Source organism: Phytophthora infestans, genomic scaffold, assembly GCF_000142945.1.
Source record: "Phytophthora infestans T30-4 supercont1.44 genomic scaffold, whole genome shotgun sequence".
In the NCBI taxonomy this organism is placed as follows: domain Eukaryota; phylum Oomycota; class Peronosporomycetes; order Peronosporales; family Peronosporaceae; genus Phytophthora; species Phytophthora infestans.
The window spans coordinates 855,533-880,935 of NW_003303715.1; the positions used below are offsets into that span (position 1 = coordinate 855,533).

Here is a 25,403-nt window from a genome sequence, read left to right on the forward strand (position 1 = left end):
TCGAACTCAATGAGGACCAGCTGCGGTGTTTTGATGAGCTAAAGAAACGCTTGTCATCACCACCGGTTCTCCGTTCGCTCCGGCAAAAAATGAACCAAAATTAAAGCTGCCGACTTTGGATGTTGAATGAGCCAACTATGGGCGGGCAAAGGTGTAGTAGTAGTACAGTACTACATGGTACCGGTATCAGTAAACATGTAGGGAGTGAGCAAAAAGTGCATTTATTAATGTGGGTGGATAATTAGTGTTGGTGGGTCTGCATCTCGACCTTCACCCAATACTATTCATACACCCGCAGTAAATGTGTCCTCAGATAGGCACATTAGCTTGAACCGCTTCAACCACGCCGACTTGCGTACTCAAACAGGTGCTGAGTGTGGTGTCCGAGTGGCAAACTAGAATGCAGCTCTCACAAAGAAAAATATATAAGCTCAGTGTGGTAGCACACCTCGTAAAGGTCAAACGAGCGTCAGAAGTAGAAAATTGGACGAAAATGCTTCTTTCAACATAGACGAAGCACATCTTGGCATCACTACGGATATAACTCACTGCGATGCGCTGCACTCGGTTCGCTGTCAGGAGCGTTTTATATAGCGTAGCTGCAGTTTTGGTTCTGGACAATCATCATAGCTGGCTCACTACGAACAGCCCTCGTGACAAATGACAGGTCATATATGGACAATGCAAGCGGCCATAAAGTGGAAGAGCGTGACGATATTTTGCCATCGATGAACAGTGAAGTTCTTGCCACTTAATTTAATCTTTGCCGGCCAGCAGATTAATTTAAACTTTTTTAATTATGTAATTACAAGAACTTATAAAAATAAGTGTTTTTGTTACTTGAAGCACACTATTTGTTCAATGACACTTTTAGTGTGGCCCTCACTAATTACGCAAGGACACCATGGTGGGTGCGCTATAATAATACCGTAGCCCACACTCAAAAAGTGCATTTACTGTGGGCCACACTAAATACACTTTTTGCTGCTTGTACCTTATAATAGGAATTTATTTTGGATTTGGATACAGTACGGACGGTACCGTTTTTGCCCCTGCATTCCGCGTGCCCTCTTGTCAAGACTCTTGACAAGAGGGCATGCGGAATGCAGGGGCAAATCACAGCTGTATACAGACAACGACGGTGAAATCCGCCCGGTGTCTGAACACTATCCTTCATATAAAATAAAAAAATTACGCGCGACAAGAATACCCGCCCAGTTATTTGATTGGTTGAAAGTGGCAGTTTCAGCTCAAAGTCTGAACACAAAGTACAAAAACGATTGCAAAATGTACAGAACCGATGCAGGAATCAACACATCCTGGGTTGATTGTACAAAAACGCCCAAATACGGCATACGGATTGGCTGAAACTGGTTTCATTAGTGGGAAACCATGTTTGGACTCGGGCGTGTTTTAAAGGTATGGCGGATTTCACCGTCGTTGTCTGTACATCCAAGCAAGAGTCTTGGATGTATTCAGTTGTGATTTCATTTTACAGTACCGGTATCCAATGCTAAGTATGTCATATCTCTTTCACAGCAGTACTGTACATTTTGAGTCGTACGCGTCTTGCGTTTCCGACTGGAACGTCGTAGTTGATACTGCTGCTCTCTAGGGAGGTCTTGTGCCGTCTTCTTGTCATGGGCACTTGGCGCATCCGCAACAGCAGTAACTACCCTTGTCCGGCGTCCTAGAGGCAAGTTATTCTCATCTGGGGATCGCCGGACTCGTCGTCGAGTACTTGAGCGTTCAACGCCAGTCCCTTCATTGTCTATACATTTGCTTTGCTGAGGAGCACTGCTAACAGCACCCGTGCAGTTTGGCGTCGCCGCTTTCATTTGGCCTGCTCCGTACTGCTACCGTACATGTACTGTAAAAAAAAGGTCGTGCAGCTCGGCACGAATGTCGAAACTTTCGGCTCGAAAGCATCGCCATTTTTACATCTATGTGAGCACCATGTGAATGAGTGTGGCAATTGTGAGAGTGGCGGCAAGGTTGACGTCGTGTGTTGGCAGTGCTAAGCGCAATAATCTAGCGTTACAGGCCGCAGGTTTATTAGACGCACGATGTGGACGAGGCTATCGGTAGAGAACAAGAACAAATACCTTGATTTCGCTCTATCGACATTAAACAGCTGCAAGCGTTTGCAGTTTTCCATCTCGATCGCCTTTGTCTATGTCACAGTGAAATAATATTAGTAGAGCAAATACTCGTCAGCCTGACCGAATGATAAGGTGGTTAGAAACGTACTTAAGTGGGAATATCATAGAATATCATCTTGTATCTAATATTTTTCAAAGCGCCAAGCTAATATTATAATATTTTTTTAGTTTTTATAAATGCGCTACTATTAAAATTATAAAAACGAAAATAATACTATTACTATTAAAAAATCATGCCTGAGTGTGCGTTACGATGTGGACAGCGACTATGTGCACATTATTTTCAAAATAATGTGCACACTGTGCAAGTTCATGCACAGTATCTACACAGTCTCGAGATATAAACACTGCGACGATGGGAAAGTCTTATTTGTAATAGCCATATGCAGATCAGTTTTGTGAGCAGAACAACGCCGACTTGAAGCGAGAAAGTGGGTGAAATGAGAGTGAATGTCTTCCTTTCGAGAGCACGCGTTTTTTCGCTAAGTTCAAGAAGAAACACAATTCGAGCCAGTCATATCAAAGAGTTATATATTATATGAATGCTACCAGAGCTCTACCCTGACTATCCTGAGGCATCACTAGTTGCACCTCCAGCAGCAGCAGAATCATTAATCGCGAGGAGATTGTGGCAGAGGTATCTGTAACGAAAGAGCTGCATTGCTGGTCTGGCGTTTCCTTCGACACCGTGTGGCCGTTCGTCACCAAGACGTGCCTCCAAAAACAGAAGAATGTAAACGCCGCAGTTGTAGTTGTCGGGTTGGGGAATCCATTCAAACGCTTCAAACCGGAAGCGCTTAGGAGAGGGTAAAGCTGGCAGCCGCGACAGGATCTCCTCCTTTAAGTACACCTTCAATTGGTTGACGCGATCAGCCGTTTCTTGAGGATCATAGATAATCACTTGACCTGTCCGGACATTAAGCAAAACAGCACACCAGTGGTTTTGGCCGAAAAAAATTGTAGAGAAGAAGTACAGACTCTTTGTTGGTGTCGTTGTCTCCCTCAAAGCAGCCTCCACTTTCCCCCACACATCATTGTTCTTGATCGACTCCACATCCTATACCGGAAATCTAACCACGTAGGCTGGTAGTGCAAACACTTGTGCCGTAGCTTCATTCCGTACTGATATAGTCCTTATTGTAGGATCAATACAAGCACATTCCAGCCACTTCCTACCACATAGCGTTGTCAGCGCAGCGTCTTCACTAAGCATACCCACGTCTTTGAGTCCCTTTTTCACCGCTTCCTTAGCAAGAAGATCTTTGGCCAGACCGAACTATCTGGCTTCCATGCATCTAAGTCAAGCGAATCGATCCATTTAATGGCTTCATCCACATCATCCATTTTGTTCAATGCGGTGTGCCAACAACGCATCGACTTCAGCGTCGAAACGTTATACACTGTCCGCCCCACAGAAACAGAGACACCATACTCATGCATTTGCTTTTCATGATCGCTAAACCAACGATTCTGAAACAGCGCGACCTGTGTAATACACGTATCTAGCACTCTTAGCGGCAGCACCGTCATTATGCGCTCCTCTGCTGTTGGGAGCTTGTTTCTCTTCTCCCACACGGTAACCTTGGGCTTCTTCGTCTGCAAAATAGTCAACGCACGTAGGCTAGCAGCGTATTTGCTGTATGGAGCCTTAACCGCAACCGCTTCAAGAAGAAGAGCTACAGAAGGGGTTCACCGTTAGCAATAGCATTCACACGTTGAGTAGTTCCTCGCATTGCTTCGCGGTTTTCCTTTCTTCTGGCAGCTTGTGTAATCTTCGGGCGCCCTGACTTTCTTACAGTTGTCGAAATTCTCCACAGTGGCATGGTTGAAGCACGCGTCTCCTCCTCTGATTCCTCGCTTTCCTCCTCGCGTTCATTTAACACCTCGTTGCCCTCACGGCGCTCAAAATGAGTCTGCCCAGTCTGACTCTCGTGCACATTTACTGATGGGATTACAGTCTGAGACTGGACACCATTCTGGGAATTAGTGGAAAAGGTGTCTTGAGCGAGCTGAGTTGGATGCAAGTGGTCCGCATCGACGCCTTCCATGAAGGATAGAAGAGCGGCGCCAGTCGGTGATAGTTGCATGTCATGATTGTCGTCAACGCTGATCCCCTCAAAGCTCAGTTCATCAGTGTTAATGGCGCGATCAATCTCAGATTGGTTTCCAGTCTCAGACTGTGCATCATTATTAGCATGTGTACCACGCTCAGGATGTAAGACAGTACTGGCTTGTGAGTCACTGCCGGGCTCTGGTAAACTTGGTGATGTACTTCGGGGATGTTCCGATTCGGGCTGTCGAAGTAACGGACAATTGCCAGCCTTCACCGCTTCTAAGACCTGGACCATGGAAGCCGTCAACGTAGCGTGAGATGTGGTACCCCACTGACAACCAATTTCAGCAATTTGCTTTCCGATGACTTGCAGCTCTCTAAACTTCTCGTTCTGGCTCTTGGTACGAGTTGTTGAGGGGGTCTTGATGTCGCGAATCTCGAAAGCTTCCTCAACGTCCTCAACAAGTGTCACTTTGCTCTTCAGTTTACGGTAGTTCTTGAGTAACCATCGAGGGTGAATAATACTCTTTGGCAACAAGCGATCGCAGTCGGTTTCTTTCCGATATTAGATGATGTGGCGGCATGGTAACAAGTGCGTCATTCGAAAGATGCACGAGCATGTCCACGCTTCAGTACTAATCATGTACTCTTCCAGAATGTCATCGGTTTTGTCTTTCATCGTCATACTGCATCATAATGTATGGCCCCACTGGATAGTACTGGTACTTGGTAGTTGGTAGAATCACAAACTCGTACTGCTGCTTGACTAATTCAACTGCATGTCGGGATATCAAATTCAACAGCATATTTAGTTCCTCATCATAGTCCGAGTTCACAGCGACACCAATGCGATTAATGCTCGTTGACGGTCTGCCAAAAAAATAGCAACCACGCATTCATCTAGAGTAGTAGAGCGATTAACTAGCGATTTCAGCTTCTGCCAACTTGATTCTAGCCTAATCAAATGAAAAAAATTAACATACGAGTGAGTGATTAATTTGTAGTAACATCAGCTCACGGCTCACCTGTTATTGGTTTGGTTCCCCAAGTGCGGGATGTTGCCGCGATATATCGAGCTCCATTGTTCCTTACAGGTTGTCCAGTTGTCGTCAAAATACGAAAATCACAGCTGCTGCTTCTCTTCCAAACGTAACAGCATCTTCATGGCTGCCAACAGCCTTATCGTAACCAGCCTCCGTTGGAGCGCTCACTAGTAGTTGTATCAGTCTTTTCATTTCATTCTTCGTCCACGACCCAAAGTTGAACCTCTCCTTAGCAAACTCCTCTTGTAGATACTTTACCACATGAAAGTGGCAGAGCAAAACTCGCGCTTTTGGAAACTGTTCTTTTAGTACTGCGAGCTCTGTGAAATCTTTATCAATGATAATGACGGCGACAGAATAAAAAGAGGGGCAGCCTTCTTTAAGCTGCTCACACGCAGTGCGCAAGGTTTCTTTCCTCTCGTTGTCAACGAGACAATGCTGTACAGTCACAGAAACGTACACAGTTTCAAACTGGTTACAAATCGTTGCACAAACTAGAATTTGCACCGAGCACCAACCTGTACATGTTGACCCTTGCCAAGAGCGTCGTGGATCATAAAGGTAAATAGCTTGTAGTTTGAGCTATTCGTGTCATGCGTTACATCGATCAATAGGACTTCTGGAAAGCTCTCGAACATAGTCCGCATATGACTCGACTGGAGTGAAATACACTCCACAACTCCCTAGTAATACATCACAACAATGTTAGTAAGCTATGCCATGATTGACTAATAAAACCCAACATCTACCGCTTGGTTCGTGTACACCCGTGCCAAATTCCCCTTTTCGGACGTAAAGTCCTCAAGGATGCTATTTATGCGTTCTTCCATGGTCGGAAAATCGTAGCTCTCCCGCTTGAGCCTAGCCAGAAGGTTGTGTACGTCCTTCATCTCTGGCTGCACCGAAGAATTCTCGACGATGTATTCAAGGATACGTTTCCGGTTAGCTCCTCCACGATGAAGCACGCGCACGCCATCCACGACTTCGTCGTCTGAAACTTGCCTCGCTTCGTGGTATGTCTGGTAAGCGACTGGATCAACGTCGTGATTGTGGGTCGTTACTTGTTTGGTGATACAGACTGCCCAGTCACCAGACAGACGAACACAAGCATTAATCTGCAGTATACAAATAATAGCAAGTATTGTTAAAGTGAGCTCTTCATGCAGCATGTCAAGATAATTAAACCTGAGCTTTGCATCCAATGCGCCTTGAATATTGGTTAGGACGCCCGCCGCGACGACTTCTCCCCGTCCTCGGTGACCCTGAATGCGTACACACGTACGTTTTATTGTAGAACTTCAGTTCGGCAGGAATTTCATCACAATACGAGTTGGATTTTTTGATTTTGGCGTTGCGTGTACTTGCAGGAGTTGCAGTTCGCACAGAACATACGTGCATGCACAAAATGGTATGTACAAGACAATAAGAAATTGTGCACAGTTTGAAGTTGGAAAGAAGTCTAAAACGGGTGCCCAACCTGGTAGGTGCGCTTGCTGTAGGCCTTGATATAAGCTTCCAGTAACTCCCAAGTGTCAAACGATCGCCTATCGAGCGGGGGGACCGAAACCAACTCATCACGTGCTGTTACTCCTCCGCCATCTTCGTCGAAATCTCTCCCGCTGCTTGAGTTGTTGTCCTCGTACGCGTCCTCATCGACTGGATCGACATCCGCTTGACTCCGAGTTGCATCGCGACGTTGGCTGGGCTGCTCCGAATCTGAAGAATCGTCTGAAGACAGTGCGCGGTCCCTGCTTGAGACATATCGCCTCCTCCTCTTCGCCTTTGAGCGAGCACTCCGTGCTTTTCCTCGCTTTCGCCGTGGCGTCTTCTCGTAGGAGGCCTCGCTCTCACTTTCGCTTCCGGTAATAGCGGCGCGGGACCTCTCGTGCGTCCTGCGAACTTCGCGCTGGGGCATCGCGAAGATTGATGCAGTACAGGCGTTGGCACGGAGGCTCTTTTCGCGAATGAGGGGGAAATTTATCGGCCACTCATCCCGCAGAATGATTGTCGCTGCCTCCAGTTGGTGCGTTTAGGGGATGCGTGATAGCTCCCTTTTATTACTGTGATTTTATGCCTTTTATTTGCTGTGCACGTAGCCACTCTCTTACGATGTGCGCATCAACATATCGATGATAACAGCCTAATTAATTGGAACTAACCCGCCGAGCGAAGTGAGGCCTCACGCTTTACCTCGCCCTCGATTTGCCCAAAGAGCCCCGCTTGCGGGGCTCCGCTAGGCTTGTTATCACCATATTAGCTTCACCAATTTTGGAGTTACCATTAACCCCTAAAGACACCATTCCTATTAGGGAATAAAAAATGATTTGCGCGTGCGCGGAAAGGATCCATTTTCCCCTCTACTGTAGCATAAACTGGGACTAGTACATGTACTTTCATCCAAAAGGGTTTTTGACGGACCCTGTACCTAGGGTTATACTTACATGTTAATGTCGGTGGGGGCTGGTGGAGTACTTTTGACTATAATAGTGACCAAGAGCAGGAATATGATTAAGGGTGGGTTTTCATTTCGACAACTTCTGTACTTGGTTCAGTAGTAAATATCACCAAGAAAATTGTAGCCTTCAATATGTTATGCGTCTGATCATGCGTCAAATTACAACTCTCATTTGGTTTTCTGTAATCTCGCATTTCTCCTCTAAGTTACATTTTATCAGGTGGTCATTATTGAAGCCATGCGGGCGTGGCTTGCTGAGAATCTCAGCCTGAGATACATGTAATGCCAAGCAGGTGATTATCCAGCAGGATAGTTCCTAGATGTGTAAACGTGCATGGAAGCTATTACACTTTTTTTTAGTCTCAATGAAACTGGTACAGTGAGTGCTTTAAAACGAACGCAGATAGCCTATAGCATCTTATGTAGCATATTTTTATAAATTATGTTAATTAATAGAGCTAATGTGGTAATACTGCCGAACCAGCAGTATCACCAGCGCAATCCAGAACGGCTGGTGTTCAATTTGATTTGAGCATGTGGCCGAGAGAATACTGTGCAACGTATCTTTACTCTACAACTGCTAGTTACAATGTGAAAGTAGCGTATGTATTACACCCTCCGCCGCAGCCTGTACTCTCCCGGCTACTCAGTAAAATCCAATAGAATAGCCTCATTTCCGATTTAACTGAGTGAAAGGACTGTCACCTTGGCTCCGTAAAAAAACCGCACAGTACGCACACAAGTCGACGAAGATGAGGATACTCGCTCGCGTTGGGACGCGTTATTTGTGGCCGAGGATGTTCGATCTCGAGCTCTGAACCGAATCGATATTGGAGCAGACCAAGACGGCGATTCTGACGCTGAGTTATCTATCGCTTCGCCTGTATATGACCGGTGTCTACGCGTGCAAGGCCCCGATCGTGTGCTTCGAATGTGCAACTTTGCGTCCATTGAGTTTGAAAAGCTTTGGGATCTCTCGGAAGACCATGTCTTATCGAATTGGGGCGTCGGTAGAGGCAAAAAGTTTAAGACGTCCCCAAGGACGTACTTTTCATGATGCTGGCTGCGCTAAAACATTATGGGAACTAGGAAACAGTGTCAGCCATGTTTGACATGGATGCCTCGGGGTTTCAGAAGATGATAAAGAAGTACGTTGATATATATGAGCCCTTCCTGTACGCGCACCTAGTGAAAGAGCCTGGAGTGCTCTGGTCAATGAAGAAGATAACTGTTAGTGGACGTGCCTTTGAGAATTTCCCGAGTGCCTGCTATGCAACTGATGTTACCTTCCAACACAGCTCGCCCCACTGGGAACTTCCATGAGGTAATGAAGTATTTCAGCGGGAAGCACAAACTCTACGGCCATAAAGTGGAGGTTTTCGGTGCTCCCAACAGGTGTGGCAATTAATTGCACGGCGTTTGAGCCTGGCGCGGTTTCTGACATCCCCATGCTCAGAGGGAATGCTGAATTTTATAAATCTGCGATGAGAAAGCAACAAGATGAAGGGGTTATCAGCGATGTCGGTCCTGGTATGGACAAGTTCGAAGGATTTTGGGCTGTACTAGTTGAAAAAGGGTATCAAGGACTGGGAGACGAGTTTCGAACAATACATCCCAAGAAGAAAGCCAGAGGTCAACGAGCGCTTACCCCCGACGAGTGAGAACAAAATGACAAAATCACACACGACCGAGTCATTGTCGAGAATTATTTTAGGAGAATGAAGACGTGTTGAGGGGTTATTTCGCATCAATGGACCTGGGACAGAGGTTCTTACAACCGATTTTTCAGGTTGTGTCTGGCTTTGACGAACTACAGTGTCCATTGCGCTCCGTTGCGTCGTGAGGAAGGCGATATACATTTACGCCACAATGCTCGGCTTGTGGAGATAGGTGAGGAAATCGAGGCGGCAAAAAAACGAAAACGCGAAGCGTACAGGGACAACCGAAGAGCGCGTTTGCGGCAGAGCACTAGAAATGCCCCACGGCGGAGAATAGTGTCTCATCAAAGTCACACTCGAAGAACCAGCGCCAGTTCAAGTCAAGTAGGATCTCCATGCAGCACTGTGTTTGGTAGTCCCTGACTTTCTAGAACTTTGGTCTTTACCACTTTTCGGTTGATCTGTACCCACGTGTTCATGTCCATACTGATCAATACATGTCTGATTTCGTAATTCATCTGGTAAGTTTGGACTTCTTGGAATTTACTGAGTTTTTTTGTCATCTGCTTACTGTATTACTAAATCTAGGAGGTGCCTAGAAATTACTATCGAATGCCGAGGTACTCAGTACTTGAAATTGGGCTCTAATGTTCGAGCCTCTGATGTAGCATTACCTTGGTATTTGTATGTCGACATCGATTTCCTTATTAAGCCAGCTAACGGTATGTAAATGTCATACACGGTTTAGTCTCCTCGCCAGTCGTCTCCCGGAATGATGAAGAGCGCATTTGTTTGTTTCACCTCTCAAATAACTCTTAAGGTGTCTTAACTCCAGGATTTTTTCTCGGCCCAAACAAAAGAATGCGCCTATCACTTATCCTACTCGCCACGGCTTCGGTCGCGCTCCTTGCAGACACCAGTGCTCGTCCGACAGACACAGGGACACGCAAGTGCTTCGATCAGGAGACAGTTTCGAGTAATTATGACGCAAATAACGTGGAGAGCCTCGAAGGCCAAGCGTCCCGTCGAGTCTTGAAATCGGTGGAAGTGATCGAAGCGACTGAACTACTGACTGAGGACTCAAAGGAAGAACGAATTCTGAACGGGCTTTCCGGGTGGAAAAAGCTACAAAACCTTCGTAAGGCTGAGGGCATTAAGGAGATCAGGGAGGCGTTGGATATCGCAAAGGTCGAAGTGAAAGCAGTGGCTGAAGCCGCAGCGAAAGCAGCTAAGGCCGCGCAAGTGCAGAAAATCGCAGACCAATTGGATGACGTTACGGTAAAGGATATGCTCAAGGATGCCGACACCAAAAGCGCAGTATTCACGCATGACACAAGGAAAACGTCCATCCTCAGCTTGTTTTTAGTGCTTTCGCTCAACATGGAAAGTTCAGCAACGACAAGTGGAACGAGATAGCCATTTAATATCTGGATTTTGTCCAAGCCTCCCACGAGCAATATGGATACAGCCACCAGAAACGAGGTTAAAAGATTCTCGCAAAATTGGGGAGCACGGTTTTTGAGGTTTTATTCTTCCTTCCACATAAGTACGATGGCTACGAGCAAAACTCCAATGCACGAAATTTATTGTTTCCTAACTTCACGATGGTGGCGGACTTCTGGACATGCAAAACGACGGGCGAGAAATACCTCGGCTTGCGAGTATATCTTATTGATACTAATTGGCAGTTTCGGTCTGTACTTTTGGCAACACGCAAGTTTAACCCCGCCTATGGTGATCTAGATGGCGGGATCAAACGACCTTTTCTGCTGTGGGTGAAGCGCACTTTGGAGGATTTCCAGCTGACCGTTAAAGATTTCTACGGTGCCACCAGCGATAAGGGCTCCGATGTTGTGGGCTTGCTGACCGAAGAGCTCAATTGGCAATGGGAATGGTGCACGGCTCATATGGCTCACGCGGCAACGAAGGCTTCCTGTGGAATGAATGACAATGCTACATGCAAAAATCCCGACATGCGTGATTAAATTGCAAAGCTGACACGGACAATCTATCAAGTTTGGTCCGTTGAGGTTACTGGTGATTTGTTCGAAGCGCTGTGCAAAGCCCAGACCGGAACTTCCTCAACGAAGTTGTTGAGCTATTCGGCCTCTCGGTTTTTGAGTTGGACAAGCTCCATTAAGCGTGTCTTAGAAAAGTGGCCTGCTTTGGAGTCGTGGTATGCAGAGCGAGCAAAAAAAGCAATTCAAAATAAAAACCACCAGTTGTATTTCCACTGGCAGCTCAAGAAACCAATCTGATCCAGCTCCTATCCATTTTGCAGCTTGTGACTGAGCTAAAACGCGCCTGTCAAGCTGAGTCTGCGACTCAAGTCGAAGCTCTGATGAAGCTATTCAAAATTCGTTTGAACGATCTTAGCCCAGAAAAACCAGTTCGACACTATCTGGCGACCGAGAAGAACCCTCGGTGGATTGATCCCAGCGAGTTGCTGCCACTAGCAAAGTCTACACGTCTCCTACTACGGGATGCACTTGACGAGCGGTACTTTTGTCATTACTATGATAACGCCAAGGCTCTTTTGTGTTTGAAATGAAACAAAGGCTTCACCCGATTTACAAAAGTCCAAGATTGAGTCTAAATGCTGTTGTGCTGCTGGTGTGTCGTCAGCACGGCATCGGCACTCGTGACGCTTGTGCTAAGCGAGACAGAGTGAATGAGAAGATTCGCGATAAGTTACTCACTCTTATGAAAGCCGTCGCAGAACAATCGATGCTGCTGAACCTCCTTCTCCCACTCCTGTAGCATATTTTAGTGAATTGGAATTTATTTGCTCCTCCGCCACGCAGACCACAAGTCATCACCTCAGACCGGATGCACCGACGCAATGCAGAGGAATTAGACCGTTGGATCGACGACCCGATCGCGGTAGAGCGCTCACCGAATGGAACACCCGAATCTGTGCTACCATTCTGGCGGAGAATTGAACACCAAGGTGACTACAAAATTCTATCAAGAGTCGCACGATTGCTGTTCGCTATCCCAGCCTCGTCCTGCCAAATAGAGCGCGACTTTAGCGTGAGTGGGAGCCTGGTCACTGTGCAACGCACTAGTTTGTCGCAGCACAACATTGATATGTGCTCGCTTCTAAACCGCAATCGCGAGTTTGTTGACCTTCTGCAGTGTGAACCGATTACTAAAGGAAAGCACCGACAGTATACACCCTCGTGTTTTACGTATCCGCTGGATTTGAATATGGAGATGAATACCGACGATTTCGCGGACGAGATGCTGGCCAATTTCATCTCGAACTCTAGTTTGTGTGACGAAGAGAAAGACTCGACATAGGTAAAGTGAACGTGAATTTGTGAAGGAGTATATGGTAGGTCTGCTCGACGAGTCTGTGCGCTTGATCCAGGAGGCAGCCCATACATTTCGGTGTCTAGTTTCTCACAGCAGAGCAACAGCGGCTTTAACTAGGACGTTTCGTGCAGGTCGAACGACGCTGACACCGTCGTCAGTGTGTCGTTCATAGTGACGGGCACTGGTAGCGCGTAGGGCGTAAGGGTGCCAAAGGTGTACATTGAGCCACTGGCGGACGCCGCAATGACGTACCCGGCCGTTCAGCTCAATGCGACGGGTCTGGTTGGTTTTGCGAACGTGGAGATGGATGCCGGTGCGATTACGACGGTAGCCATCGGTGTCCGTGAGAAGCAGCAATGGACTAAGGTAGTTTACAATGGGATCCGTCCAAAGCTCATCTTACGAGCCCTAATTGTGAAACGTAGCCGAAGCAAACTTCTCTAAGTTTGCCCATACACGCGTATGTCACTTAACTAAAGCTACTTGCATAAAATATATTGAGTTAAGCTGTGATACTTCATCCTAGGCTGACTCGAAACGTGGCCTTCATGTTGCGTCCATCGCGTACCTAACTTTCTTTCTAGCACGCTATGAGATACTCGCAGCATTTCAACATCCTAACGCAGCTTGCGCATTGATCTGTAGCGTTTCGCTGCAGCCTCCGCTCTCTGTGCAACCTCTTTCTGAACATCAGCAATCACTGCTCGACGGCCCGCGTTTCCGTTTGAGTTTAGTTCACAACGATAGGCTAGAAGCAATACCCAAGATGGCGATGCGATGTCCTCATCATTTCGGGAACTCTTTACTTCGGAAAGCTGAGGGTTTTCGTTCTCCGCCTCGACCTTCAACTGCGACGGTAAGGCGGATGCATGCGCCTTGACAAGAGCATCTCGCATTCGCAGCCGGATACTGCGATCTTCTTTGGATAAATCTTTGTCGTCATCATCTCCAACGTCACCCGATCCATCTCCAGTATCGCCGCTCACACAAGCGTAACGACGGATGGCCTCGCGAACGAGATCGTGTATCAGCTTCACGCTATTCTCCACCGTTTGCTTTGTCTGCTCAGAAATATCGTCTATCCGTACCTCGGTAAGACGCTAGCCGACCTCCCCTGCCACGTCATGCTCCACCTTGATATCGCTAATTTCCGTACACCTTCCTGTTTGTGGATGGGCAGTCAGAAGCTGGCGCTGCACAAGTTCCATACGCTTCTCCACTTCTTTTTCACAAGCTCTTTTATTGTGTTGCAGGCCTCAGCTTCATCTGCCATATCACGTATTTCAGGTACACGATCGCAATGCTGCTGTAATTTTTCTCGTAGAATTGAGACCGCATCGGCTTGACGTTGAGCTTGAAGGTTAAGATCAGACTGAGTAGATACTTAAGCTTGCTGCACTTGAGCTTCGAAGTGGCGATTTGATTTCTCAATTTCTTCCAGCACGAAGCTCTTGACAGCGTCATGCGAAGTTCTATCTGAAGTGATCGTGTTTGAAGTAAGCTCCTGTTTCAAATCATCACGCGCCAACTTAAAGCCCAGCTCGAATGATCTCTCAAGGTGGTCCTTCATCTGTGTTGTAGATTTTCTTACAAGCTGCTGCGCCAGTTCGGTTGTCATTTCTATAGTTCTCGCTTGGTGCGTTGCTATCTTCTCCCCGACAAGTTGGTGGATGTGTGAGGTAAAGACCTGGAAGCCACTGCCAATTTTCGCGTCAATCTGCTGCTCCACTCGAGCGACACCGTCTACCTGAGCGGCAATCATCGACTGCGACTCGCTATGGGCCTCCCGAAGAGCACGAAATAGCTTGTCCGCCACAGATCTTTCTATCTTCTCGCTGACGTTAGCTTGCATTGTTTCTAGCCGCAAGAATTGCTCGCGAATACCAGCGTGTGTCGCCATCAGCTCTTCATGAAATCGGCCTGCGATTGCCAGTTGTTGATTGGCTAGCTGTTTAATGCCGGCATCTATGGATTCTCGAACAGCAAGCAGAGCGGAACTTTGGGCTTCACCTTGGCCTTCGCATAAATGTGTGCCCTTCAGCGAGGGCCTGTGTTTGAGTAAGAAATTACTCTGCAAGCTTAGCCAAATAGTCTTGACCATGCCGGACAAGCTCGACGGTAGATCGTTCTGCCACCACCTCAGCCACTGCGGTCTCGTCGCTATGGTCTACAACGACAATGGCCGCTTCAGGAATCTCTTGTTGCTGTGCCGTCGCTTGTGCTCTGACCTGCGCTCGGGTTAGCACCATCTTGTTGATCAGGGGGATATTTTCTTCTGCGTCATGAAATATTTCAGTAGTATCTTTTTAGCCAATAGGATCGGTTGATAATGAGCACGACGAGCAATATTTTCGTGCTCTCCTGCTAAAGTTGATAGTGAGGTGGAATCGAAAAACCTCAAGAGCATTACTCTTGAGGTTATTCTCCTCCAAAAAAAAACTCAAGAAGCGTGCTCATCATTTGCTCCTGGGACGCTTGATTTTGTCACTGACGTGGCCAAAGCTGCTGCGAAACGACCTAGAGCGATCGTCTAAATATATAAAAACTTCTTCCATTAAGCGGAGATAGATATTTTTCAAGTCTTGAGAAACCTACTGTACTTCTTTCAAATCGGGCGGATACTACGCAGGTGCTTTAAAGTACGTTTCTGCCGATATGTGGCAGAATAACTCTGGTTGTGGAGGTTGCATGATAATTTAATTAAACAACAAGTCTGTGTGTACTACCTCGAAGTACAGTAATAGTGCTACGTGTCGAGGTCATGGCCAACGAAGGAGCAGACTACTGTAGTCGTACCAGTACGCCACAGAAAAACATCAGCTTCAAAAACTGTCATCTTTTACGGAGATATTTTTCGTCATTACCATAGCATATTTGAAAAAATGCTTCGCGATTTAAGACTTATTTCTATTTTCTTTGTAAAAGCTACGGTGTCATTCCGTACTTCGTATCCCACGACTTAATTGGAAACTTGGTAGGCGTTAAGGTTGCGCAGTCGATTGCTTGTCGAAGAAAATGCCAATTGGTCTCGGCTGCATTCACCAGAAATTTAGAGTAACCTGGATGAAAAGCTTCACTAAAGTCGCTGGCCAATCCGTTGACAATCTTTTCCAAATCCGCACAGTAGGGAGTTCCACTCGCGATAATATTTGGTGTGCCTTCTACTTGTCTCTCCACAAATAGATCAATCCACGACCAGAAGAACGAAATCTTAGTCCCAGATACATCGATAATCATTGTTGAAAACGTCACCTCACGTGGTAGCTCGTTCACATTGGTATAGCTAAGAGTAACATGCTGGATAGCTGAAGTCTCGAACAGTTGACGGGGTAGCACTTTGATAGGGTTTCCTGCAAGTGATAGAGAATTTGGTTGCAGTCGTATGAGCGACAACGGAATACTCGTAAGCTGACTATTTTCGATGTAGATGCTCGCATTAACATCCCACTTCTCATCGATATTGTCCGGTAGTGTCCTCAAATTCGTCTCGCAAAAGGTTATTTGTGTGAGGTTAATCGGGAAGTCATTCGACTGCAACCCGAGAGGAAGGAGTCCATCCGTCATATTGATTCGAATCATTGATAACACTGTCAAGTTGGGATGACACGAATTTGTGACTGCAGCGTCAGGCCCCCAGTCACGAATTGTCGAGTTGTAGATCCAGATTTCACGCAGTCGAATAAATTCTTGAAACATTGCAGGGATTTCAAGGTCAGGACAATGCAGAACGTGTAGCTTCACTACGGTAGTGTGGTCGAATCGTTTCCACTGATCTAATACATCGACTATTGACCCAGTTATTCCCATTTTGTAACACTCAAATTCCACTGAAAAACATGCAGGAAGTGCTCCAGTCATAGGGTATACCTTGGGACTACATTCCACCAATGGCGCCTTCGATGATGCTTGCACGTGCAAAGATAAAACTACAGTACCCCATGCGAAGAATACACAATGAACAAAATTGAAGATCATACACCGCGCTCGATGCGATAAATGAGCGCTGTGGCACCAGAAAGTCCGCGGAATCAGACACTTGTAGGTTCCTTTTTGCTCAACATGACCCCGGTTAGTTACTCTTGGGGCTGTAAGGCGAGAGATAATTGGTTTAACCGAGTTATGTCCACGTTGTTTGAGATCGGCGGTACTGGGGCCTTGAGTGTGTGTCTTTCGATTCTCTCTGCCATGTTTCCAGCGTAGTAATTCTTTCATACTTGCGGTGGTTGCAATGATACCAAGCGCAAATACTACGCGAGAAACCAAATCTGACCATGAAGATACAAGCACCAGTCTCGCTTCGTCGAGCATCTGAGCCATCCAATCGTTGTCTTCTAGCAGTTCGGAGCTGAAACTCATGACCTCAGCATCGAAAACGTCCACATAGTTTAAAACAATCAGAACAGATACGCCCATCGCAGACATCAAGTCCAAAGTGCAATCCAGCACAATTACTGCCAGTCTTCGACGGGCTTCGTCATTATTGAGCAGACGAGTATGAACAAGTACAGACGACCAGCAGTTAAGCACCAGTAAACTAACGTAAAACCGGTTTAAATCGTACCGAGACAGGTACTTGCTCATTTTATAGGCTTGTACACTTTGGAAACTCGTCTCCACTATCTCTCGACAGACAAGAATTACATAAAAGTACCGTCCATTAACGCCAATAGCGCCCCGCCGACTAGCGATATTCGCATATGTAGCCGTTGCTCTTCGAAGCATTTGGAAGGTTGACGTCCCCTGTTTACGAACATGGTAATTTACATTCCCATTTTTCTTAAATAATGCCTTCCTTGCCTTGTTTCGCTTGATTGTTGACTGAGACCAGGGATAAAATACTAAGCAACGCTTGCGAAATGATCCAACCAGCATGAGAAGGAAGAGTCCACCATTTAGAAATGCTAAAGCTATATACACGTAAGAAATTGTACGAAAGTCATTGCGCGACATTCCAACGTCGTAAGAGTCTAGCGAATAGCTCAAAACAGTCGAGCCGAATATCCAGTAGAACTTAGCGTAGCACAAGTGAAAAAGGAACGTGACCAGATGAACGCCGAGGATGAAGAGCCACCATACTGCAAACCCACGAAATGAAAGCGCCACAAACTCCGTCTGAGGGGTCCTTGGAAGAACCGCAGGCGCGATCATCGTGCCAATTAATGATGTAAAAATACACTTACAAGGGTGCGATCTTTTTCTAATAAATATTAATACTATCATAATATTATCCGGATAATACTTCATATATTAAGCCATTTCATTTCTCCAGTGCGCACACAAAATAACTCGTCAATTTTAGTCTCCTCTAATATTGAGTAATCAGACCCAAAATAAAATGTAAGATTATGTGTCAGACGCCAAATTCACATGACAGGAAAATACCGAAGTCCGTGATAATGAGCGTAAGTATCCCGTGCTCCGCTTACTTTTGCTCACCCGATACTGTACTAAGACCTCACCAATACTGCTCAGGCCGAAGACGAAAAACATGGCAATCATATACCGCGCGAATCTTTGCAATTGACTGCGTCTCTGCTGTGTGAGCTTCCCTTTAAATCCGCCGAAAATTCAAGTCACAACACGCATAAAGCCTCAATCTCGGACCAGAATTCGCCTTGGATCACCGTTCATGGGGCTAAAAGCGCCATTATAGTGAACGACAGGACGCAGGTGCAACTTGTGGACGTGTCAGCGCCGGAAGAGTCGAGAAATGCGACTCAGAAGGTCATTCAGACCGCTAAAGAGGTCCAGGCAATGACATTCAGCGGCTGTGGAGAGTTCCTCGCAGTCGCTGACGCTACAGGAACGCTGTCTCTGTACAAGAGCAATGGGACTCTATTGTTCGGACACCGGATAATGCGCGAGGACTCGGACAGTGTCGTCTCGATTAAATTTGCCACTTCGGAAGGCAAAAAGAGCTCGAGCGACGCGCAGGAGCTGGTGGTGGTGACCCGATTGGGACTATTATTGCGAATATGCGGCTTGGGACTCGCTGCGTTCGAGAAATTGGTGCTGGAGAAGCCCAAGGAGGCGCTGAGCGAGATTCTGCGGACCATTCGCTTTAACCGGACGAACGTCGGGCGGCTACAAGCTACTGCGCAGTCGTGTGTACTGGTAAGTGTCGATAAAGCGGATATGTCTATTATTTCTTGAGAGGTTTTACTTATATTGTTGTAGACACATCACTTTCAGTCGGAAAATTTTGTGCTTCTAGGGAATCATGGAGCGTTTCTGAGTGTGTGGAAGTCGAATGATACGGAGATCGAGGTGCGAGTGGTCGAGACCTTACGATAGTCCAAAAGTTGAGGTGTTGACGTGGATTTGCGGTCTAGAAAGTGGCGGGGAACGACTCCAGATCGACTTACGTAGAGGCGATGGACTTTGACGCCAACTACAGCGCGCTTGTGGTTCTCTGTGAAGGAAAACTCTCTTGGTATGGAGGATGTAGACTGCGATTATGACGTTTTGCTAACGTAATATTTGTGGTAGGTGGAATTGGCGAGACATGACCGAGTTGAAGGAGGCAGCTGTGTCCGGAATAATGAGCTTTGCGGTGGTCGGAGCTCGTGGAGAGAGCGAGTCGAACTCGACGTCGCTACTCGTTGTGGCCAGAGCTGCTGAAGACGCCAATGCCACGCCATCGTTTCAATTGGTTGAAATCTCGCACGATGACTCTGGCGATGCTAACACTGTAGCGGTCTTGGACTGGACTGATAGCGTGTACAGGGACGTCGCGCTATTCGCAAGAATCGGTGGCTCTAGTCACTGCCAAGCACTCGCAGCGTGTCGAACCGAGGGCGGTGTCACGATGGTACTACTGACTGGGGATCATAGTATTACGGACGATAGTATTGGAAGTGAAGGAGAGAAGAGTGTTGGTGAAGATGCCGTCACGATGGCCGAGTCGCTAGTGGACACATCGATCTCGTCTTTGACGCACAAAGGAAGGATGAAGCGGTATCAGACTAAGCTTGATGCTTGTACTCGCTGTATTGGAGACAGCGAGGAAGATTCCCGCGTTATTCTCAAGATCTTACTGGCAGTAGCAGCGAGGATTCGGGAGTACACAAGCTCGTCACCAAAATTGCCGTCTCGCATGGCAAGTTTACTGCATTGGTGCGATAAAATCAGCGACTTGTCGTACAAGTGGACCACATTCCAGCTACTGCGTAGTTCGTCTACACGTGACACACTACGCGAGAAATGGCGTCGATTTGGATCACGTGGTGTGGCTGAATTGCTGGAAAAGTACATGAAATTGGGCAACATGAGAGCTGTAAGGCTACTGTGGAGTCGTCACGTAGACGACGCTACTGTCCACAGCATCGGTAAGCTACTCGAGGGTCTACCCGCGTCACTTCCTGTATCAGCGTATGCGAATTGGCTCCAGAATGAGGTTCTACCCTTGCTGATCCATCATGCTCAGTCACAAGCGACGGAGACTGGCACTGAGTCTCTCCTCGACCAAGTAGCGCTGTGGCTGCTAAAGAGAGCGGAAGATACCGCAGCTATTAGAGATTTGGACTCGGCTATGCGCATCTGCAGTCTACTCAAATCCGAGGACACTACGATGCAGTTGGAGTTGCAGACGTCGAGTAGATCGACCAACACTGACGTCCAACAGCCGAATATCTTTGAACGTATGGAACATTTACGTGAAAAGTTACGACACGTGAAGTATCTTTCAGTGGAGCATCAATTCGACATTTCGCTGCCGGTTTTCGAGGACGAAACACCGGCAACCATCGCCATGAGTATGCTGGACCGTGTATGCGATGCTGCTTTACTCAAGAATGCAATGGAGAAACATGTGCGTAAATATCTTGGCTTCTGTGGCGTCAAAGTCGACTCAGTGCTACACGACTACGTGACGGAGCTGGCAGAATCCGTTCAGACTGCTCAATCCACTGAAGAGCTCAGAGCGCTAGTGTTATTGGAGGAAATCTCGGATATAAACGTGCGTGCAGATGCTACCCTGACCTTGCTGAGGTCTTCGCTCCCTCCGTATTCGGACGCATTGAAGAGATCCGCCCACAACGCCACGCAATGGAAGACAGAGCGACGTGAAGAACTGCAAGAACATGTGCGCTTGATGGAGATCCAAGAGATGCTGACCAAGTATGGCATGACGCAGTTCGATATCGCTGATACCAAGAGCGCGTCTCGGTTGGTGTCCCACGTCTTGAACCAAGTCTCAAGACCCACAGCGTTCGTGGACGCGATGCTTTTGGTTGACGCCTACAGCGATCTCCGCTGCGATCGTGCAGTGGTTCGCTTTACAGAGAATTTATTCGTTGATGGTCTTGTAGACGACGTTTCTGTGCGAGTGACGAAGGCGATGGGTGCGCTAAAGGAAATTAAAAAGCGAAGAGAGGTCACGTCGAACGTGATGCTGTACGTGTCGCTATTGGAAGAAATTGTCGAGTATGGCGTGATGTTGCTGGAACTGGAAGCTGACGAGAGGAGTGAGGCTTTAGAAGACGCTGAAGTGAAGCCGTCAATTATTCTCGGCCTGCTAAAAGCTCTTGTTGCAGTGTATTTACCCGAGCTGAAGACACTGTTGGAAGTTGCAAGCGCTACGGAGGATGACGCGGTTAAGGCATACGTAGACAGCTCGGACTATTTGCTGTGCGACACACTACTCACGGATTTACAGAGGATCGCTCGGATTGAGACTGAATTTCATCTTCTGCTTTCTATCTCGACGCTACGAGATCCAGAAAAGTGCGAGACGAAGCTCAAGCAGTTCATTAAACCAGAAATTCTGTTTGCGCAAGACGAGGAACGTGAAGACACTCGAGAGTTAACCGATCAAGTGACGTATGTTGGGAAAGGTAAAGGTAAGAAGCGTGCTGTGGCTTTGAATGGATCCGTCTCTAATAAGAGGCAGCGAACACGCGAAGGCATTGAGTGTCAACGTACGAGTCCTGGACTGCAGCGAGATGACGAGAGGACGCAACTGCTCTTCGACTTGAATCGATTCGCGTCCGTCGTGGGGGTCAACGACAAGGTCTGTCGGTCGCTTCTCGCTCAGAGCGCGGCTACAAATGGGTCCATCCTACAAGCGGTGCGTTTCTCAAGAGGATTATTCTCCACGAGAGTCAACACTGACGTCGATAGCGTCGAGGCACTCCAGAAAACGGCCATCTCTCTTTCCTTGTACACGTCAAGTTACGTCAAAGACCTCTACGACACGTCGTTTCCTCGACGTCAGCTGTCTCCAGCTCAAAGAGCAAGAGCTCAAGCGCCGATGTACACGTTGGAGTTACTGAGATATGCGCTGTGTATGTGCGAGAAAGAATCGTTCGACGAGACGTTGATTCTCTTCAAGAAGACGATGCTGGTGCACGATATCCTGCAGTACACACAGCACAACATGGCGAACGATAGAGCTCTGTGGACGCTGTATCCGCGATGGTATCGAGGAGATGCCTGTGTCTTACCCAGCAACGAAGCGATGAAACTGGTGACGAGATTTGCGATCGCTGAACACAAAAATCTCCGCCGAGAAGGCGAGCATAGAGACACGATCGCGTCCAAGCGCTACGTCTCGTACTTAGTGGAACAACGCGCTGATCTGCTGAGTCTACAGGCGTTATTGTCGATGCAAGAGCTGCCTGAAGACGCCGCGATGGTAGTGAACACGCAGATGAGAAAGCTCTTATCCACTGTCTTCCAATCTCCAGAGATCGACAACTATCTCGCTTTAGGGTACGTTGTCCTTAACTGCTGTTGCGCTATGGAGAGTCTGACGTTTGTCGCTGTAGATTGATGCTATCGATGAGGCAAGAGGACGCGTTCCATGCCTTTCGAAGGCAGATTTCGCGTGAGAATGTGGCCAAAGACTTCCATCGCTTCCAGAAGCTTGCATTCGTTGGTGCGGATGCTGCTAGAGCGTGGCAACAGATCGCGTTTCTGCACCAATGTGTCGAGTTAGAGGGCAATGCGAGGTGGTGGCACTACCTCAGTTTACTGGGCATTGAGTGCGACCACAAGGCGTTCCAGAGTGAACGCAGAGACTTGGAGTACATTCGTGGGCTTGTACCGCAGCTGATCGCTCGAAGTAACTTTGACTTTTACACGATTCTGGAGTTCACACGGCACTACCAGATCGACGACAGCTACCCGTCTCTTGTGTATACGGAAGCGCTGTTGTTGAGCGAGTGTGCGACTTTGAATCTCGAGTATCAGGACCAAATCGTGGGCGTTGTTGACGACATTCACGAGCAACATTTGTCCAAGTTGTTGCGTAAAAGTCTCCCCAAGATCTCGGGTCTAGACTACGATCGACTGCTGTTTATCTTTCGCCTGTTGCTCGAGAAGACGTCGTATCGAGAACGTGAAGAAGTGACAAGACGAGTGCAAGTTCTGCGGACTTTAAAGGTGTTTACGGCGTCTCAAAAGACGGAGGGTATCGACATGAAAGTCTCGTTCCACGAGCTCCTCTCGAAGCCTCGAAAAGTGCTGTCTCGACTGGTGAATAGTGAGAACTTTAACGCTTTGATTGGACTGGTGGAGCCTCTCCGACTGCAGCCAGATGAGCTACAAATGATGCTGTTAAAGAGTATGATCGCAAAGGTCAAGGCAAACACAGAGGACGGCACCAAGTTCCGTGCGTTTGAAGACATTTTGGTCTGTTTGAGCGCCGAGAACCGCGTGACTATGGCCGAGTGGATCGCTGAGAACCTTCCGTTAGGCGAAGACAAGCTGGAAGCTCTGGAATTTGCTCGAAAAGCTGCTGTATCTGGGTCCGAAGACGCGTGTAATACCTCGTTTACTGGGTATGAAGCTCAAAAGCGACTGGAGACCAAGATGTTGCGTGTGAAAGTGGAGATGCTGCTTCAAAACTCGACGTCGGAGACGTCTAGTGTGGCTGATGTGATTGCTGACAAGGATCAAACGAGTCAGTTGCTTGCGTTGGTGGCGGAACCTACGAAACTCTTCCAGGAATTGTACAGACGATACGCCTTGTCGTTCTACAGTCACAACAGTGACATGCTCCACACGGTGGCTAGTAGTATCAGAGATCTGCTACAGTTGCCTCAAGACGACATCCGACTTGATTTGGTTCGCGACTGGCTCGTTGAAGACGCTCTTCATATCGGGAAAGAGGATTCGAGTGCAGGTACGACAGAAGATCCGTTTGAGCTCGTGAAGGATGAAAAACTGCGCCAAACAGATGAAGAATTCGGGACAAGGATCGTCTATCTGACGAGTGCTAGTGTGAAGGCTGGAGACGCGTTCGGTGACCAAGTTCTGAGTCATCTCGTCGACTTTGCCAAGGACTCGCGTCCGCGTGCTGGCGTCACGTTTCGGGCGAAGATGAGGGCGTTGCGTGTGATCTTGCGGCTGACCCAACTGTCCCATGCTGCTGTCGAAGCGTTTGTCTGTACTAAGTACGGCGTTGACAGTATCGACACGTTCTTGAAGAAAATACTGCGACATACGAAGCTGTATACACACATGATGGCGTTCGAAGAGCATCGAGTACCGTACGACATGAGTCACTTGTTGCAGAGCGATAAAGAGACCCTTGCACGTAGTTTCCTGATGAAATTCCCTCCGAATCAGCCGTGGGTGTTACGATGTGCCAGTCAACTCATGCTTGACTTTGACGTAGCAGCTCTAGATGTATGGGACGAAGTGCTGACGAGCATGTTGCAATTGGGAATGGTTCGATCGCTGGCTACGATCCTGGAGCCTCTTAGTAAAAAGCCATTCGTACGGTCATTGAACTGTGGTCGACACGTATGGGAGGAGGTTTTGACCTCACCAATGACATATCTCAAGCACAAAAAGCGACAAGATATACACAACGCGAAGGACGAAATGGGTACTGTACGCTTTAAGGGGATACCGATTAGAAACGTGCGCTCAGTACTGGCGAGAGTGGTGACGCTGCTTCAAAGTTGCCCATTTCTCGACCAGATTGACGTATCTGCGTTCGTAATTCACCTGCGAGATTTGAACGTGATGGCGGAGAAGGAGCCGGATGGAGCAGATATTGCCCGACAGCTGGGTATGGACGACTTCGCTGTCAAGTGTGCACTGGTTATTCCAAGTCCTCTATCTCGCTTTGAGACGCTGGTGAGGATGATTCACGCGGAAGCGTACAATTCAGTTCTGCATGAACTACTGGACTCATGTTTCCTTGATGGCGAAAGTACTATCGAGGAAGAGAATGGAGAAGTCGCTGACACGTCTCGCTTGATCCAAGAGTGCTTCTCTGAAGCAGCAAGACGAAAAGATTATTTGTCCATTTTGAATACTCCGATGGAGCCGGGCTTCGTGGAGTATCTCGCTGCTACTGCAGACATCGATTACCTCCTGTCTTTATTGTACGTTGCTTTGACTTGCTGGGTTTTAGAGTTGTGTTGACGTTTTAACGTGGTGTTTTGGGTGTGTAGATTGGAGGAGAAGCGGATGGAGACAGCTTTAACCGCAGTGCAACTTTACTACGAATATCATCCCACAGCAGTGCCGTCATTTGAAGACATGGAGCCAGCAAGAGAGAAAACAGACACAGACAACAAACGCTGGGCCCTCATTGAAGCGTACTTGGTTTCTTCAAGGTCAATACTCCTAAAACGTTTCCGAGAGGCCCCGAATAAATAATACAACTGGGAATAAATGATATTATTTCCGTAAATATCCTTCCGGTATTTTGAGCCGGTGTAAAATCAATTTTTAATAATAATTTATTTTTAGAGCTCT

The 25,403-nt window shown here is 47.4% G+C and overlaps 2 protein-coding genes across 2 annotated transcripts; one reads left to right on the plus strand and one right to left on the minus strand.

The window, feature by feature from the left end:
• Positions 1-15,614: 15,614 nt before the first annotated feature.
• Positions 15,615-16,547, minus strand: PITG_16510 (uncharacterized protein; the record flags this gene model as incomplete). Its single annotated transcript, XM_002897490.1, has 1 exon — positions 15,615-16,547. The coding sequence occupies one exon, from the start codon at positions 16,545-16,547 to the stop codon at positions 15,615-15,617; it is 933 nt and encodes a 310-aa protein (XP_002897536.1).
• A 3,892-nt stretch (positions 16,548-20,439) lies between these two features.
• PITG_16511 (uncharacterized protein) lies at positions 20,440-25,128 on the plus strand (the record flags this gene model as incomplete). Its single annotated transcript, XM_002897491.1, has 4 exons — positions 20,440-21,003; positions 21,184-22,400; positions 22,457-25,027; positions 25,104-25,128. 4 exons carry the CDS (start codon positions 20,440-20,442, stop codon positions 25,126-25,128), a joined length of 4,377 nt encoding a protein of 1,458 aa, XP_002897537.1.
• Positions 25,129-25,403: the final 275 nt, after the last annotated feature.